This window comes from Dama dama, chromosome 9, assembly GCF_033118175.1.
Source record: "Dama dama isolate Ldn47 chromosome 9, ASM3311817v1, whole genome shotgun sequence".
Classification (NCBI taxonomy): Eukaryota; Metazoa; Chordata; class Mammalia; order Artiodactyla; family Cervidae; genus Dama; species Dama dama.
Genome location: NC_083689.1, coordinates 81,628,833 through 81,644,545, shown reverse-complemented (window position 1 = coordinate 81,644,545; position 15,713 = coordinate 81,628,833). Strand labels below are relative to the sequence as shown.

The following is a 15,713-nucleotide window of genomic DNA, read 5'->3' as shown; positions in this document are numbered from 1 at the left end:
TAGGCAGTTTCTCTGGTCAAGGCAAAAAGCAGGCAGCCAACAGAATGATACAAATGTTACCGCTCTGCCACCAGTTACACCTTTGTTTTGATCCTTTAATTTCCCCAAGTAAGTCCTCAGTGATTTGAATTATCAACATTTTTTGCAGATTATGCATTTTAATCATAATTTTATGATGAATATTTGATTTGTCATCTAATCAGGGGAAAATATATAATTCCTTAAGAGACACTTAATAACCATTTAAGCCTCTAAAGATTTGATTAGAAAAGACTGAAGGTGCTGTGTTAGGTAAACTCATGAACTTTCAACACCTTTTTATTTTCTTCAACAAATTCCATGGTCAAATACATTTACTATGAAAAGATTTTCAATTGAAAGTTTTACCTAGGAGGCAATGTCCCCCACAAGACCTTTTTTTGTAACAGCACACATTCTGTACTTGTTTGAACTTTCTTCAGAAACAGCTTCCAAATTTTGTTGCTGGTTTAGAAGAAATGAGATGCTGGCTTTAAGGAAGAAAAGCGATGTCACAGTGGCCAGCTGAAAGCCAGTTTTGAATATGCCCTTCTGAGGGATCCTCATCTGGGAAATGGAAAAACTATGAAGAGAGAGACTCATAGACCTTGCATCTCTGGTGTGAAGACATAGATAATGTAGAAGAAAGAAGGGGTAAACCGGGGTGTAACATTCGCTGTGAAGGAAACACCAGACATTGATGGGGGAAAGACAAAGGTGAACCTTCTATGATAGGCCTTTCTGTGGCCTTTGAGCTGAGACCTAAGAATAAGATGCTTCCCAAGTGGCTCAGCGGTAAAGAATCCACCTGCCAATGCACGAGATGCAAGAGATGCAGGCTTGATCATGGGTTGGGAAGATCCCCTGGAGGAGGAAATGGCAAACCCACTCCAGTATTCTTGGCTGATCAAGTCTGTCATGCAAAAATGCCCAGGTCAGAGTATCGATGGCCTTGGACCAGCAAGGGCTGGGGGATGAAACTTAGCCCACACAAGGCTCAGAAGGCTGGCCAGAGAGGATGGAGCCAGGTCTGCTATGGAGGTTATTGGGAACAGTGAGAGAGAAGGTAGGGACCCATCACAGCAAGCCCTCCGGGCCAAGGTGAAACAGGCAGAGAACTCTTAGTTGCCAAACATATGATCTAGTTCCATGACCAGGGATTGAACCTGGGTCCCCTGCGTTGGGAGTGCAGAGTCTTAGCCACTGGACCACCAGGGAAGTTCCCCAAGGTGAAACATTTGATTTTGATGCTAACTATGGGAGAAGCCTTTGGAGGGCATGGCATCATCTGACTTACAATGTGAAACACCCTCTCTGCTTCTGTGTCGGGGCACAGAGATCAGCTGCAAGAACAGCAGCAGGGAAGCCTCGTGGGTTGCCTGTTCCCATGATCCAGGTGCCTCCAAAGCCCAGCACAGTGCTTTTGAAATCTTACTGATTATAGCTTTTATATGCAATGGAAAGTAGATTCTATCTCTTTTTTGAACCTCAATAGAATAAAAAGAAACCAAACCCCTAAACACTCAGTATCCTCAATAGAAGAAGCTTCTCTAGTCAAATGCGCCCAGGAAATCAAAGACCTTTTTACAGCTGGAAGGCCCATGTGGTTTGCTAGGAGTTCAGTTGGGGCTAGCTCTGCTTCCCTCCCAAAGACAAGAGCCCCAGTGCCTGGCCAGCTGGCAGTGGCCTCGAGGCCAAATCTTAGCCTTCTAAGCGTTAGATATATTGCTTTGCTCTCTGGGAGCTAATTGGTTATGGCTCCAGCCACATTTGCCACAAGGTCTTTGGACTGCGGAGGGAATCCTCATCCAACCCAATTAATAGAGCAACATTGCATTTTTATGCTGTCCCCCACCCAACCCATCCATCAGCGTGATTTACACACATTAATCAAGGCATTTACAATGGGTTCACCAAGCTTGCTCCCTCATTGGATGGAGAAACCAGACTATTTGGATTCTTCCGGAGTCCCTGAGGTCTCGAGCTTGGCTCTGCTAAACGTACAGACAAGGTGAGTTATTAATTAACAATTGAGATAAATGTCGCAACAGAATCCTTGAATCATGTCAAACCAATTTGGATGGTTATGGGATGGGGAGGAGGCAGTGGGTGAGGTGTGGGTTTTGTCTGTTCCAAGTGCTTCTGGACAGACTCCAGTGTTTTTTCTCCTCATTTAGGCCTGGCTGGAGTGCCCTGAGCTCAGGCCAGCATCCACATCTCTTAACCCTAGGCAGCCTCCTCTGGAGCAAAACAAGGAACTGAGCCTCACAGATGGAGGTAGGCTGGGGAACACCGTTCTGAAGAGCAGCCTGACTGAAGACCTTAACTTACAGAGAGAAAGGTCGACGCTGCTGGTGGATGGAAGAGCTCCTACCAGGGGTTCCTGACCACACAGATCTGAGGATCTGAGGGAGATAGGAGGCAGGCTGGAGACCCCAGGCTTGATACTGTGATGGGCTTTCTTTCCACAGAGCTGACGCCCATGCTCTGACAGTGTCTCCCCTAAGCCCCCGGTGAAAGGCTTCCCACCCCGTCTGCCTTCACACGCTGGACGGCAGTACTAATACCACCACGTTTATACATCCTTTCAGATGGATTCTGAGCTTCAGATGGATGCAGTGAACTCTTTGTGGACACTCTGTGTCGTTTATCTTCATATTTCCAGAAGCCTATTTCCAAAGTCTAATGTTTAGTCAGTCCTCAACGAAAGTTTGTTAAACCATGAATGAATGACAAACGGATGGATGGATGGATGGATTCACATGCTAATGACAGAGAGTTAAAGGCTACTTAAATTTTGAGACCAATATTGGCCACCTCTCCAGCCAGGAATGGAGAGCACGTCTAAAACACACTAAAGTTATTTATTCAGAAACACAACAGGAAATTGTGTTCATATTTTTCCAATTCCTTCCTTCTTCCTGAATTTAATTCCCCTTTCTTCACTTCACTCCTCTTGGGTTCTGGGAATTCCAGGGGTAGAGGTCTTGGAAACAGGTATCACAACATTGGGCTGTGTCAGCCCAGGCAGGGGAAACTATTATTTGAAAAATTTTTTTCCTCAAAATGTGGTTGACAGACCACTTGCATCAGAATCCTTGGTAAAAATGCAGATTCCTAATCCCACATCTGACTTAATAAATCAGAGTCTCAAAGGTTGGGACCAACAAATCTATATATTTAACAAGCTCTCCAGTGTTGTCAGACAACACTGAGGTCTGAGGAACGCTGGTTAGAATCTCACTGGTTATGTACTGTGGGGAAATTACAGGTTCGGCTCCATCTCTGTGGACTCAGCATCCATTCTGGACAATGACAACACCATCAATACTAATAATGTGAAAGCCAGCAACATCCAACACAAGAGGGCATCCTATGAGCTGGGCGTCTTGTAAAACGTATCACACACATTTTCTCCCTGAAACATCATACCTGCTCACAGAGGTGGCATAACTGGGCCTATTTTACAGTCAACAAAACTGAAACTTTGAGAGGGAAACTGACTTGCAGAAGTGGGTTACAGTGACTGACTCCCAAGTCCAGTTAAATCAGGGAAGTGACAGGGGATGCATGCAAAGCATTTTTCTTTTACCTTTTTAAAGACACTTGTTGATTTCTCTTTTTTTGGCTGCACTGTGTGGCATACAGGATCTTAGTTCTCCCACTAGGGAACTTAGTTCTAGAACCTATGCCCCCTGTGGTGAAAGCTTGGATTCTTAACCACTGGACCACCAGGGAAGTTCCCAGCATGTAACTTTCAGATCTGTGTTGAAGCAGGACAGAGGGAGACAAGGACAACCCCCCAGTGTGGAAGGGAAGCCTTCAGAAGGGCTGTCTCCTACCTCTCCACCTCTGAGCCTCTGCCCGCAGACTGGGGACGGCATCTGATAGGATTTCATGAGCACTTCAGAAGACAATGGAAGCCAGACTTTCCACACACAGAGGGCCAGGGTGCCTGATTCCAAGTTTTGGGTGATAAATGGGTGGAGGGAAGGCGTAAGGACTGTCTTTCCAGGGCAGACGGTCTACCAGCGCCTCTCCACCTCAAAGTTCCCACTTTGAGAGGAAATCTACACCCTTTCTCCTACCCCTGGCTGTGATGAACTAAATCTCACACCTCTTTCTTGGTGGTGATAATTAAATATTATCCGCCTGTCACTTGACGCACATGTTGTGTGTATTCTCAGACTTTAATGAGCTCGTATTTGTCTTCTGTAAGCAAAAATATTTCTTTGAGTCTCTTCTTTTTCAAACTGGGGTGAGCAGTTCAAGCAAAGATCTCTCACTATTAAAAAGACAGCCTGCTCCCATGCACGTCTGTCTGAACCGTGTCTGCTACTTCTCAGGGGCCATGGCAGGTGATGTTTGTCGTTTCAAAATCAGCTAGTGCTTCCTGAGGTTAAGCTGGTGGTCACATAGCTGGAGGTGTTGGGAGACTTTGAAAGTGATGAGAATAAGAAGGTAGGAATCCATAAATTGTTTGGCGGGGCATATTTTAAGGCAGCTTTTTCCAACAGGGTTTCTCATCTAAGAACCACAGAAGCCAGAAAATATTTGTGTGATCAATTTCCCAAGTTTTCCAAGGAAGGTACTTAGCCCCATGCATCTAGAATGGTTAGGAGGAAACTGACTTGCAGAAATGGGTTACAGTGACTGACTCCATTCTAGATGCATGGGGCTTCCCTGGGTGGCTCAGTCAGTAAAGAACCTACCTGCGACGCAGGAGACCCAGGTTCCATCCCTGGGTCAGGAAGATGCCCTGGAGACGGAAATTGCTATCCACTCCAGTCTTCTTGCACTGGGAATCCCATGGACACAGGAATCTGGTGGGCTACAGTCCATGGGGTCACAAGAGTCAGACACTACTTAGCGGCTAGGCTACCACCACCATTCTAGGTACATAGGAGAGAAGTTAATTCATTCCATATAGCCGATGTGTTAGGTTAAGTGGTTCTCAGAGAGAAGCTGCATTAGCACCCTCTGGAAATTTACTGAACATTCAAATTCTTGCATCCTTCCCCAGACCTACGGAATCAGAAAAGGGGATAGGGCTAACAAACTATGTGTAATCAAGCCCTCCAGGTGGTTTTGCTGTAAGCTCAACTTTGGAAACTACTAGTATCTGTAGGCATTAAAACGTCTTGATTCGCCAGGCAAGAATACTGGAGCGGGTAGCCATTCCCTTCTCCAGGGGATCTTCCCAACCCAGGGATCGAACCTGGGTCTCATGCATTGCAGGCAGATTCTTTACTGACTGAGCCACCAGGGAAGCCTCTCATGGAGGAACTCAGGTTGAAAAAGGCTGTAGAAGACTTCAAATATCTATTTCCATATTTGCATCTATATTTATCTCTGTTTAAAATAAAAAAGATCTATCACTTTAAACTTGAGAGTTTAAAAAAAAAATGTAGAGTGTTCCTAGATGGAAAAATGATTTGGCTCTTCCAGCTTGCTTTGGAAGGGTGCTCTATTATCTTCCCCATTCATGAGGTTTATAACAAATGCACTCACTGCAGCTGCTCCCCAGGCCTGGGAGTCCCTCTGACCCACCCACTGCCATGTCTAGAGACCCACAAAGCTCTCCCTGAGAACTGGCAAAGCAGGACAGAGCCTGGGGCAGAACTCCCACCCCCACCCCCAAACCAGCAGAACAGATAAAATTAGTCTGCTGCAGGGCTGGATCTAGAGTTGATGAAGAACAACTTCAATATTTATCAGTAAACTGCATAGTGCTGAGCACACCTCCTCGGGAAGTAACTAACCATAAAAAGGATACTCTGTGCTGAGGAATCTCCTCCAGAAAAAGAACTCAGTTCATTTGTGAATTGCTTATGCCAGGTGAGAGAGAATCCCTGCCTACCCCTCTCACCTGACATAAGCAACTCTGAATTAACTGGGAGTTTCTTTTTATAAACACTGTGCAGAGCCTTTTTTTTTTTTTTTGGTGGTTAATTACTTCCTTGGGAGGTTGCTTTAATGGTTCCCATAACAAGGCCATTATTGTCTTTAGCATAATCACTGCCTGCTTTGCTTCTGTGGCTTGCCTTTCGGATGCCTCTTGCCTCTGCCTGCCAGGAGGGACCCTGAATGGTGCCCCTTGGGCAGTCCTCAGGCTGGGGACTTGCAGGGTATCTCTCCCAGCCCCATCACTTTAGGAATTTTCTCCTGGTGGGAGCTGGGATCTGAGTGGGGTGGGTGGAGGGAGAAGGGAGTGGTGCAGGGCACATCTGGGGGAGATTGGGTCCCCATCCCTTGGGTGCAGCGTTTCAGCCATTTGCTAAGCTTTCAGCTGCTGACACCAACGCCAGGGAAGGAAGCCAGTTCTTTTCTGGAATGTGAAAGAGCAGACCTGTAAGCAACCACTTTGCTTGGTGAAACCACCAGGGACCAGACGCAAAAATAGTGAATATTACCAGGAAAAGCAATGCAATTCTGACTATCTCTCTTGGAAAAAAGAAATGTATTATGGACTTATGCCTCACTTCATTCAAAAATGAATTATAAGTGGCTTCTGTCTGGGCTAAACGAATGAATGGGAGCACTGTGTCAAGTCTATAAACCTTTTGTGACTGGTGTACTCCTATCAGTGTACGCACATTTGTTTACCTAGAAACTATAGAGGTGTTAACAACTGCAATAACAGGTTATGGGAATTGCAAAATGGGAGGATGAAGGAAAACAGAAATAGGATGTCTGTTACTTTCAGCCTATATCTCCAGACACCACTGAAGCTGTCCCCTTGGGGCCATGAGGGCAGGCGCTGACTGTCCCAAGGTGCAGGGATTGGCGCATATGAGAGAATACATATTTTTGTTAAATAATCAGACTCATACCTTCTTATACCCGGAAAGAGTTTCTGCCCTGAGGCAATGCTGACCACATAAGTCATTTTGGTAGGAGTGGATGACAAACCTGTACTCATGTTAGGGGACCATGACTGTGTTCCTAGGATATCAGGTGGTCCATACGCTAAGGCAACCCCATTTAGCCCCTGAATCTCAGGACTCCATTAGGGAATAAACAACACAGGAAAATTCAGCTCAGAGGTGTAGAACAGAGGTCAGCAAACTTCTGATAAGGGATCAGAGGATAAGAATTTTAGGCTTTGTCTTGGCCAACTAACCAACATTGCCTTAATGCTGAAAGCAGGACAAAACATAAACAAATAGGTGTGGCTATGTTCCAATAAAACTCTACATATGGATACTGACATCTGAATACCACATAGTTTTCATGTGTCATGAAGTATTTTCCTTCTTTATATTTTTTTCCTCAACCATGAAAAATGTAAGAACCATTTTTTTTTTCTTGTAGGCTTTGCTTATACAAAAACAGGCAGCGGATCGGATTTGGTCCAAGGGCTGCGGTTTGCCAACCTTTGGTTAGAACATGGATTTTGGAGTCAGAGCTGGGTTTGGATTGTGATTAAAACAGAAAGATTGTGATTAAAACAGAGAGTCACAGATGTAGAGAACAATCTTATGTTTACCCAGGAAAAAAGATGGGGAGGGATAAACTGGGAGACAGGTTAACATATATATATATATATATATATATATATATATATACACACTATATATAAGATAGATAACAAATAAGAGCCTACTGTATAGCACAGGGAATGCTACTGAATGCTCTGTAATGGTTTACATGGGAAAAGAATCTAAAAAAGAGTGGGTATATGTACATGTATAACGGATTCACTTCGCTGTACATCTGAAAGTAGCACAACACTGTAAATCAACTGGACACCAATAAAAATTAAGGAAAAAGTTACTTCATTGCTCTCTAGGCCTCAGTTTCCTCATCTGTATAGCAACATCTCAAAGGGCTGAAAGGATGCAGCCTTTTCACAGCTCACAACATCCTAGCCCATGTTGAACCATAACGTCACCAGCACAGATTTGTTTGTAACTCCATACCCTGCGAGGAATGGTCACCCAAAGGTAGAGTCAGGGCCTGGCCACCTTTCCGTGGGGACGTGTACTTGAGAAACCAAAGCCAGTATCCACCCCTGGTGCCTCCAGGGACCCCCGCTGGCCCAAGGACGCCCCGTTCTCTGCTGCCTTTGCTTCAAAGGAAGTGTTACAACAACATTTGACAATAGCAGAGGGGAGGTCTTTCAAAAGGGACTCATGACGACCGTCTACACACAACGCTCCACTCTTGAGGGGCTGGGAATTCGAAGACGATCACTCACCTCCCTCATTATCCTTGTTATCCGCACAGGAGGTTTCCATGGCAACGTTGCATCCGGGCCCTCTCCAGCCGGTCTGGCAGACACACTGCCAGCTGCTCTGACCCAGTGTGCATCTCCCGTTGCCGTTGCACAAATCGGGGCAGCCATCTGGTTGGAGAAACGGAGAGGATGAGGAGGAGGAACGTGAGGCCGCGCTGGGGCCGCGGGGGAGCCATGCAAAGGGGCAGCCAGGCCACAGGGCGGCCGCTGGGCCAGCCGCGGAGGGGGGCCCGGACCTGGCTCGGGAGGAGTCGGGGAAGCAGGCGATGCATGCGGTTGCAAGACGTTAGCAGGGGCCCAGATGCAGACGCTCCCCAGTGACACTGACCTGTGCGAAGGGGTCTGAGGCAACCTTTCCAAAGTGGGGAATGTTCTGGAAAAACGAAACTAGCCCTGAGCGGACGACAAGTCTAGTAGGCTGTTACTTCCAGCCCGTGGCTCAGGGTTGATGCTACCTCAAGGAAAATCTTTTCTTTCTTTTTTCAGTGCCTTCTGCAGAAGGGAGAAAATTCCCTACCAACCCAGGGTGGAGGCTGAGTGCCCTCCATCTTTCAGAATTTTAAAACTAAATTTACATGTGATTAGCATGAGCTTCTTAGGACCAAGAACTGGATGGTTCTGCTGGGCTATTTTCATATTTTTGTGTTATTTAGTTTTAAGGGACACTTAAAATGTTGGCTGCTAATCACTCAACCTATTTATGGCATGATGTAAAAATACTGCAGAATCTGATGCCTGGGGAAGGGGTAGGTGCTCAGTGCTATGGATTGGGAGAAAGCAGAGGAAAGCTTATGTGCCTGGGGGGAGGCGGGAGGGTTGGAGTCATTCTTATTTTGTGGTTTTCTTTTCCTTTTTGGGTGTGTGTTTGTGTAGAATCAGTAGCCTGCCTCACTCCCTAGCTGTCCCAGCCCCCAAAACAGTTGCAGCTACTGCTCTGCTGACCTGAGCCTGGGTAAAGAGAGCCTGGATGAGGAAAGAAGAGAAAGACTGGGGGTCACTACGGAGAGAGGGGGGTCTTTGGGAGGATGTGGCCACGCTCACAAAACCTACTTGCTGGCAAGAATGCCTAGATATGTTTTCATCTTTCTTTCCTTTAACAGCTTTATTGAGGTATAATTTACATACCATAAAATTCACCTCCTTTAAGTGTACAAGGCAATGACTTCGAGGAAATTAAAGACATGCAGTCTAGGTGTGTTCCCTTATATACCTACATTTGAAGAGATTCTTATGTTAAAACACATTCCGAATGACCATTAATTTAATTGTCCTAGGAAAATAACTTTTCCTGAATCTCTCTCTTTCTATCTTGACTTCTTGCTACCATCTCCATCTCTTTCTATATCTATTTTTAAACCACACAAAGTGCAGGGTGGATTGGGCCGTGGCAGAGGGATGAAGAGCTTCGTAATGATGGAGGTAATTGATTTGAAACCTTTCTGGCCCAAATCTTCTGAATCAAAACCGTCTCTCCCCCGCCCCCTTCTCTCTCCAGCGTTCTGGAGGCCATCACCTGGTCGCCTTCCTCTCTTCTCTTGAGTCCCCCTTACGAGAATGCCGATAAACCTAATTTGTGCATGTGGCAGAGGTGGGAATTTAAAGGACTCCTCCTAAGAAGAAAGGGCTGGAGGGTTTGAAATTGAGTTGAAATTTACTTCTTTAAGGAGCTTTACTCCTCAATACTTCTTCCCTCCCATCCTTTCCAGAACGTGGTATGGGTTAGGACCTGGGTAAGCAACAGGAGAAGTTCTACATGCAGAAGTCTCTGTAAAGAAACAGCTTTCTTGAGAGGAGACATGAGGAGATGGTGATCAGGGAATTTTTTTCTTTTGTTGTAGGGCCTGACACTCAATCTAAGATGTGAGCAAAGCACTGGTGTTTGCATACCTAGAAAAAGACTTACTGATCTCCACACCTATCCTCTCAAAGTCAAGAGTCACATTTCCATTCCTTACCTACCAAGGTGACCACAGCCCTGCCTGGAATACAGGTGATTTTCCCATCTCTTTATACTTTGAGAGAGAGCTGGGAGAGGAAGCCAGCCCCAGTGTCAGGGAAATGCCACAAATATTTCTGCAGGAGCAAAATGCAACTCCGTAGGTAAAGCCCAAGGGACATTTCACAGATTTGCAAGGAAAAGAGAGTATCCGCAACCCCCAGCCACCTCCAGCTTTACAATTTCTACGAGCAGAGTTTTAGGGACTGGGTCACAGAGAAGACACTACATGACCCACCAGCATTCCCCTGGCATGGTATCTATCATGTGTGCTTTGTTATTTAGCTACTTTGAGGTCTTGTGTTTGACTAAAATCATGCCCAAAGTCTCAACAGAAGCCTCATTGTGTAGGACACCCACGTCCACTACATAAATTTGAAATTTGCAAAGAACACCAGCATGTCAGTCAGATATGCACTCAAAATATGTATGCTCCTAGATTGAATGAGGTTTTTTTTTTTTTTCCTTTTCTTTCTCTCTCCATTCCCCTCCTCCTCCCCAGACCAACTGAAGAGAGATAAACAGACCACAGTAGCTGGTTTTCTCCACATTGTATGAGGAAGATGAAAACACGAACAGTGGGAAGCTGGCAAATCTCTGAGAAGTTTTGGGGCAGCTGGGAATTAATGGACAGGACGTTGCTTTTTAGCTTGAAGAGGAAGAAAGCAGCCTTGGTAAATGCGTGGCGTTGCTAGGCAACCCCAAGCTACCCCCAGCACAAGTTCATTCTGCTGGTGGCCTTCTGAGGAGGTGATTCGTTGTGTTTGTAAAGTGCAAAGCCAGCCTCTGCTTAAGGGAAAACAAAATGTAGGAAGTAATTAGTCTGGAGGGCAAATGGGTATCAGGTGGTGGCTTTTCCCTGGAGAGGAATCTAAAACTGCAGTTGAATGGGGCTTATGGGCTTAGACTTGGGGATCCAGCAGGTCTCTTGTGTGGAGTCTTCTGGATTTCAGGCTAGCTAGCACTGCTCCTTCCTGCAGTGCTCGTCTCTGAGACCACTGATACAGAAGGCCTGAGGCACAGCTGCTTGGTTCTTCCCACAGCTGGTGAGCTGGCTTTTGGAAACTTCAGGTTCTATCATGACCCTAGACCTGAGATTCTCAACTGAGGCAACTGTGGCCCCCATCCCTCCCCCCAGGGGACATGGGCAATGTCTGGAGACACTCGGGATTATCACACCTTGGGGAGGATGCTGCTGACATCCGGTGGGTAGAGGCTGGATGTTCAGCATCTTACAACGCCCAAGACAGTCCCCACAACAGAGAACAAAACAGCCCCAGATGTCAGCGGTGCCGAGGTGGAGAAGCCTTGCCCTTGATCTAAAGTTGCACAAGAGCTAAGGTTTCCCTGTTTGCTCTTGGATCTCAGAAACTGCCTCAGTGTCAGGCACACAGTAGGTGCTTTAATGAATGGAAACACAAATCAGGTGGCGCTAGATCATTTCAGCCTGGCCTTCATTTATAGACTCTTCTGACAGTTATGAGAAGCTAGTGGGGCTTCCTTCTTAAAGACCTAAGTCTTCTTCCTAGAGAGAACTTTCTAGGGCAACAATGATATCTGGGGCTGGGTCTATCACACTTCAAATGCTTTTGGCAGAAAGCATTGGAAACGGAATCATTTCCAAGACTTTTCTACACGCAGAGTTCTAACCACTAGGAAAAAATATTCATTGGCACAGTTACCAGGTAGGCAGAGTTTCTGCCTTAACAAAAATTAGAGCTGATGTAAAAATTAAGGATTTAAAAAAATCCCCAAACCCAAACACACTGGTATATTCTGATGACTCCTGAATTTCCAACTTTATTCCCTTGAGCACTGGACCTGGACTCCAGCTTGCATCGCAACATCTCCATCTGCTCACTCACAAGTATCTCAAACTCAACAGAATTTGGTTTCTTGATCTTCCTTCCCCTCCCAAACTCTGATTCCTTGATCAAGGGATGGCACCTCTGTGTATCCCACTGGCCAAGACTGAAGCCTTGGAGTCATTGTTAATTACCCACCCCATGCCCCTCCTCTCTCATCTCATGTATCTAGTCAACAATCAAGTCCTGTTCTTTACTATAAGAAGCCCTACCTGTTCTTCCTAAATATCTCTAGAATCTTAACCTGAGCCATCCCCATCTTTGGTTTAAACTCTGTTCAAAGCCATCTAACTGGTCTCTCTGCCACCAGTCTTGTATCATTATCCCTTCTCTCAGTTCTGGACCCTGCTGCAAACACTTCTATAGCTTTCCGATGACCTTAGGTAAAGTCTGAAGTCCTTGGCTTCCAGATCTCACACTGGTTATCACCATATCAGTCTAACTCAATGTCATTTTAGGCTTTATTCACATCGAAGCCATTCTGCCTTTTGTTATCTGTCTAACTTCACCCCATCCTTCACTCAACTCACCTCCAGAGAGCCTTTCCGAAGCTCCCAAATCGAGTTCCACCTATCGTGGTGCTTTATCCTACCCTATCCTATTCTATCCACCACACAGAATCACAACTCTCTGGCATCTCCTTGATGCTTGCTAGCTCTTGTAGCAGCTCTTCTTTACGACGTTTTATCATCACCTGAAGGAAAATTGTTGTAATAAATGTGCACATCGTCACAACTGCCATTTGAATGGGGCCCCTAAAACCGTGCAGTGTACAGCTGCTCTGGGCATTTCTGTTATCATGCAAACCTGCTAAGGCAGGGGCCAAGTTTCTATTCTATTTACTCTTGGATTGCTAGTACTCAACACATAGGCAGGGGATGAATGAGTGAGTGACTTCTGACTTAAATCAGCATCTCTGATACCTTTGGCAGAGTGGAAATGGGATAGTTTCCAAGACTTTTATACATGCAGAATTCTGAACACTAAAAAAAAAAAAATTTCATCGATGCAGTTACCAGGTAGGCAGGCTCTCTGCCTCAACAAAAATTAGGCAGGAGCGAAATAATGTCTACAGCACAGTTAAAAGGGGAGCATAAATGTACTTGAAGAAAGCTATAATTACCATAAAACGCTTTTCTAAAAAAGCATCAAGAAATGTTCTGCCACGTGCAGCAATTGAGAGGTAGAAATAAGTGGCTAATACGGGACAAGGGATGTGGAAAGAGAAGTAGGACTTTAACATTCTACATCGGGCACACCTTAGGAAAGCAGAGAGGGCACCATGCAGATGGCAATGCAAGTGAAAACACAAAACCAGGTGCATGTCAATGCAGACAGATGACGAAGCAAGCTGGAGAAGGGAGACGTATGTGCCTGCAGGTTCAAGAGACCACTAGGAGAGCTACTGCAGCCTGGACTACACCCACCGTGGAAAGGTTTTTCTGAGTCCAGGGGAAAACCTGAACCCGGTCTGTGGTCAGAGATTTCTGAGATCAAAACCTGGATCTGCCTCTTGTCTGTGTGGCTGTGAGCTAGTGGCTTTATCTTTCACCCCTGTTTGTAAAACTCTATCTTGCTAATTGGAAAAGGAAATATGGCAACCCACTCCAGTATTCTTGCTTGGGATAGTCCCATGGACAGAGGAGCCAGGGGGCTACAGTCCATGGGGTCACAAAGAGTCAGATACTACTTAGCGACTAAATCTCCACCATCATCTTGCTAATGGATCTTATTTCTTGTCCTGCCCAAAAGAATGTAACCTGCACAAGGGCTAAGATTTTTGCATCTTTTGTTCACTGAAGTATACTCAGTGTCAGAAGAGTAGCTGGCATATAACACATGCAATCAACGTTTGTTGAATGAATGAATGAATGAACAAGGATGATGGTAATACTTTACACAGATGTCAGAGGTGTAAAATGAAATGTTAAAGGCAAAGATTTTAGCATCAAGTTAGAGCACATTGCAACTGCTCCATAGAGAGAAGCACTTATGGTTATTAGTGTTGATATAATTATTGATATTACAAATATTATATATAATCAGTGGCAGGCTTTTTCTTTGGGGCATAAGGTGAAGTGCAGGCCACTTCTTCTTGCTTCATCTCCAGATTAAGAAAAAACCAAGAGCTTATCCTATTTCAAATGAAAAAATGGAGGTTTCTGGGGATGTCCTGAGTGTGTGACTGCTTCACATCCTAGGAAAACCTTACTACCCTTTGCCTACCACTCACGACTCTAGCAAAGTCACTGGAAGTGTTTTCAGATAACCCACTGACACTAAGAGCCACTCTGAGGAGCAGAAGAGTTGAGAATAAAATGAGTGATGACTTTTTCTTTTGGGAAGTATTGTACTTTTGCTTGTTCACTTAATTAGGGGACCGCTTCTCCCCCAACTGCTTTAAACACCACTATTTTCTGAGAGCTGTGCATTGCTGGAACTGAGGAAAAGACGCACAATGGAAATATGTAATAGAGTCCGTCACTGCATTCCAGAACTCTTTAAGTCTGCAAAGAGCTGAGGGACTGGGGACCAGGGGTTTGGTGGTCATTTCTATTAAAGAGCAGTGGCAAATGCTCAGAAAATTCAATTGGGTGTTTCGAGACACTCTGGGGCAAACTCCAACTAATTTTAGAAGCCTGGCTCTGCCAGAGAAGCATTTTGGTTCCCCGAAAACAGCAGGACTTGTCCTATCACTCATCTGGGTGAGTAAGAGGGAGCAGGAAAGAGACTCTGTTTCCAGGTACAAATTGGTACGGACCCTCAGCCATGAACCTGAGCTTGAACAGATGCTCCTGCTTTGTCAGTAAAGATGCAGAAAATCCAGAGGCAGATGTTCCTTCATCTCAATAGCATGTGTATGTCTTTCAGGGTCTGTGTAGGGCTGAGGAGTGGGTATGCTGGGGTGGGGGGAGGGCTGGGAAGGCCAGGGATCCTTTCCATGGTCTGCTGCTGCTTTTTTGCTCGGAAGACAGAAATCATGCCTGCCCCCCCCCCCCCCCCACCCCAGCAGCAGCAGAAGCGTCCATGAGGTGATATAAATTTGGATCCAGGTGTCGATGCTGCCTGTTTCCTGGATGAACCAGGATTCTCACTGATCAGCATCATTTCTGTCTGCCTGGGAAAAGGAAGGCAGCAGGCTCAGCCTTGGGCTCAGAAAAAAAAAATGCATCTTATTTTGTACAGTTTTGATGCTTCCAGCTCTTACTAGTACAATTTTTAAAAGAGTAGAAGATCATAAAGGGAGGAAACAGTTTAGGCAGCAGTAACTGGGGATCGTTCTGGGGAGTCATTTACTTAGTGAATTGAGACTGAGTCACTGCTGCTTCTAGGCCTTTTGGCTAAGTACGGGGGCTTCCCAGGTGACACAGTGAATCCACCTGCCAATACAGGGGATGCAAGAGATGCAGGTTCAATCTTAGGGTTGGGAGGCTCCCCTGGAGAAGGAAATGGTAACCTGCTCCAGTATTCTTGCCATGGACAGAGGAGCCTGGTGGGCTACAATCCATGGGGGTCACAAAATGTTGGACACGACTGAGCACACGTCATCACCCAGGAGCACTGGAGTCGGACATAAGTCCATGCTTTCCTTGGG

The 15,713-nt window shown here is 45.7% G+C and overlaps 1 protein-coding gene across 5 annotated transcripts in view; it reads right to left on the bottom strand.

Annotated features, from left to right (window-relative positions):
- The window catches only part of TENM2 (teneurin transmembrane protein 2), a 1,030,924-nt gene that overhangs the window by 110,593 nt on the left and 904,618 nt on the right, over positions 1–15,713 (bottom strand). For all 5 annotated transcript variants that reach the window (XM_061149488.1, XM_061149489.1, XM_061149490.1 and 2 more), the window contains one exon: positions 8,219–8,365. In XM_061149488.1, coding sequence (XP_061005471.1) covers positions 8,219–8,365 — 147 coding nt within the window. The remainder of the gene's footprint in view (positions 1–8,218; positions 8,366–15,713) is intronic.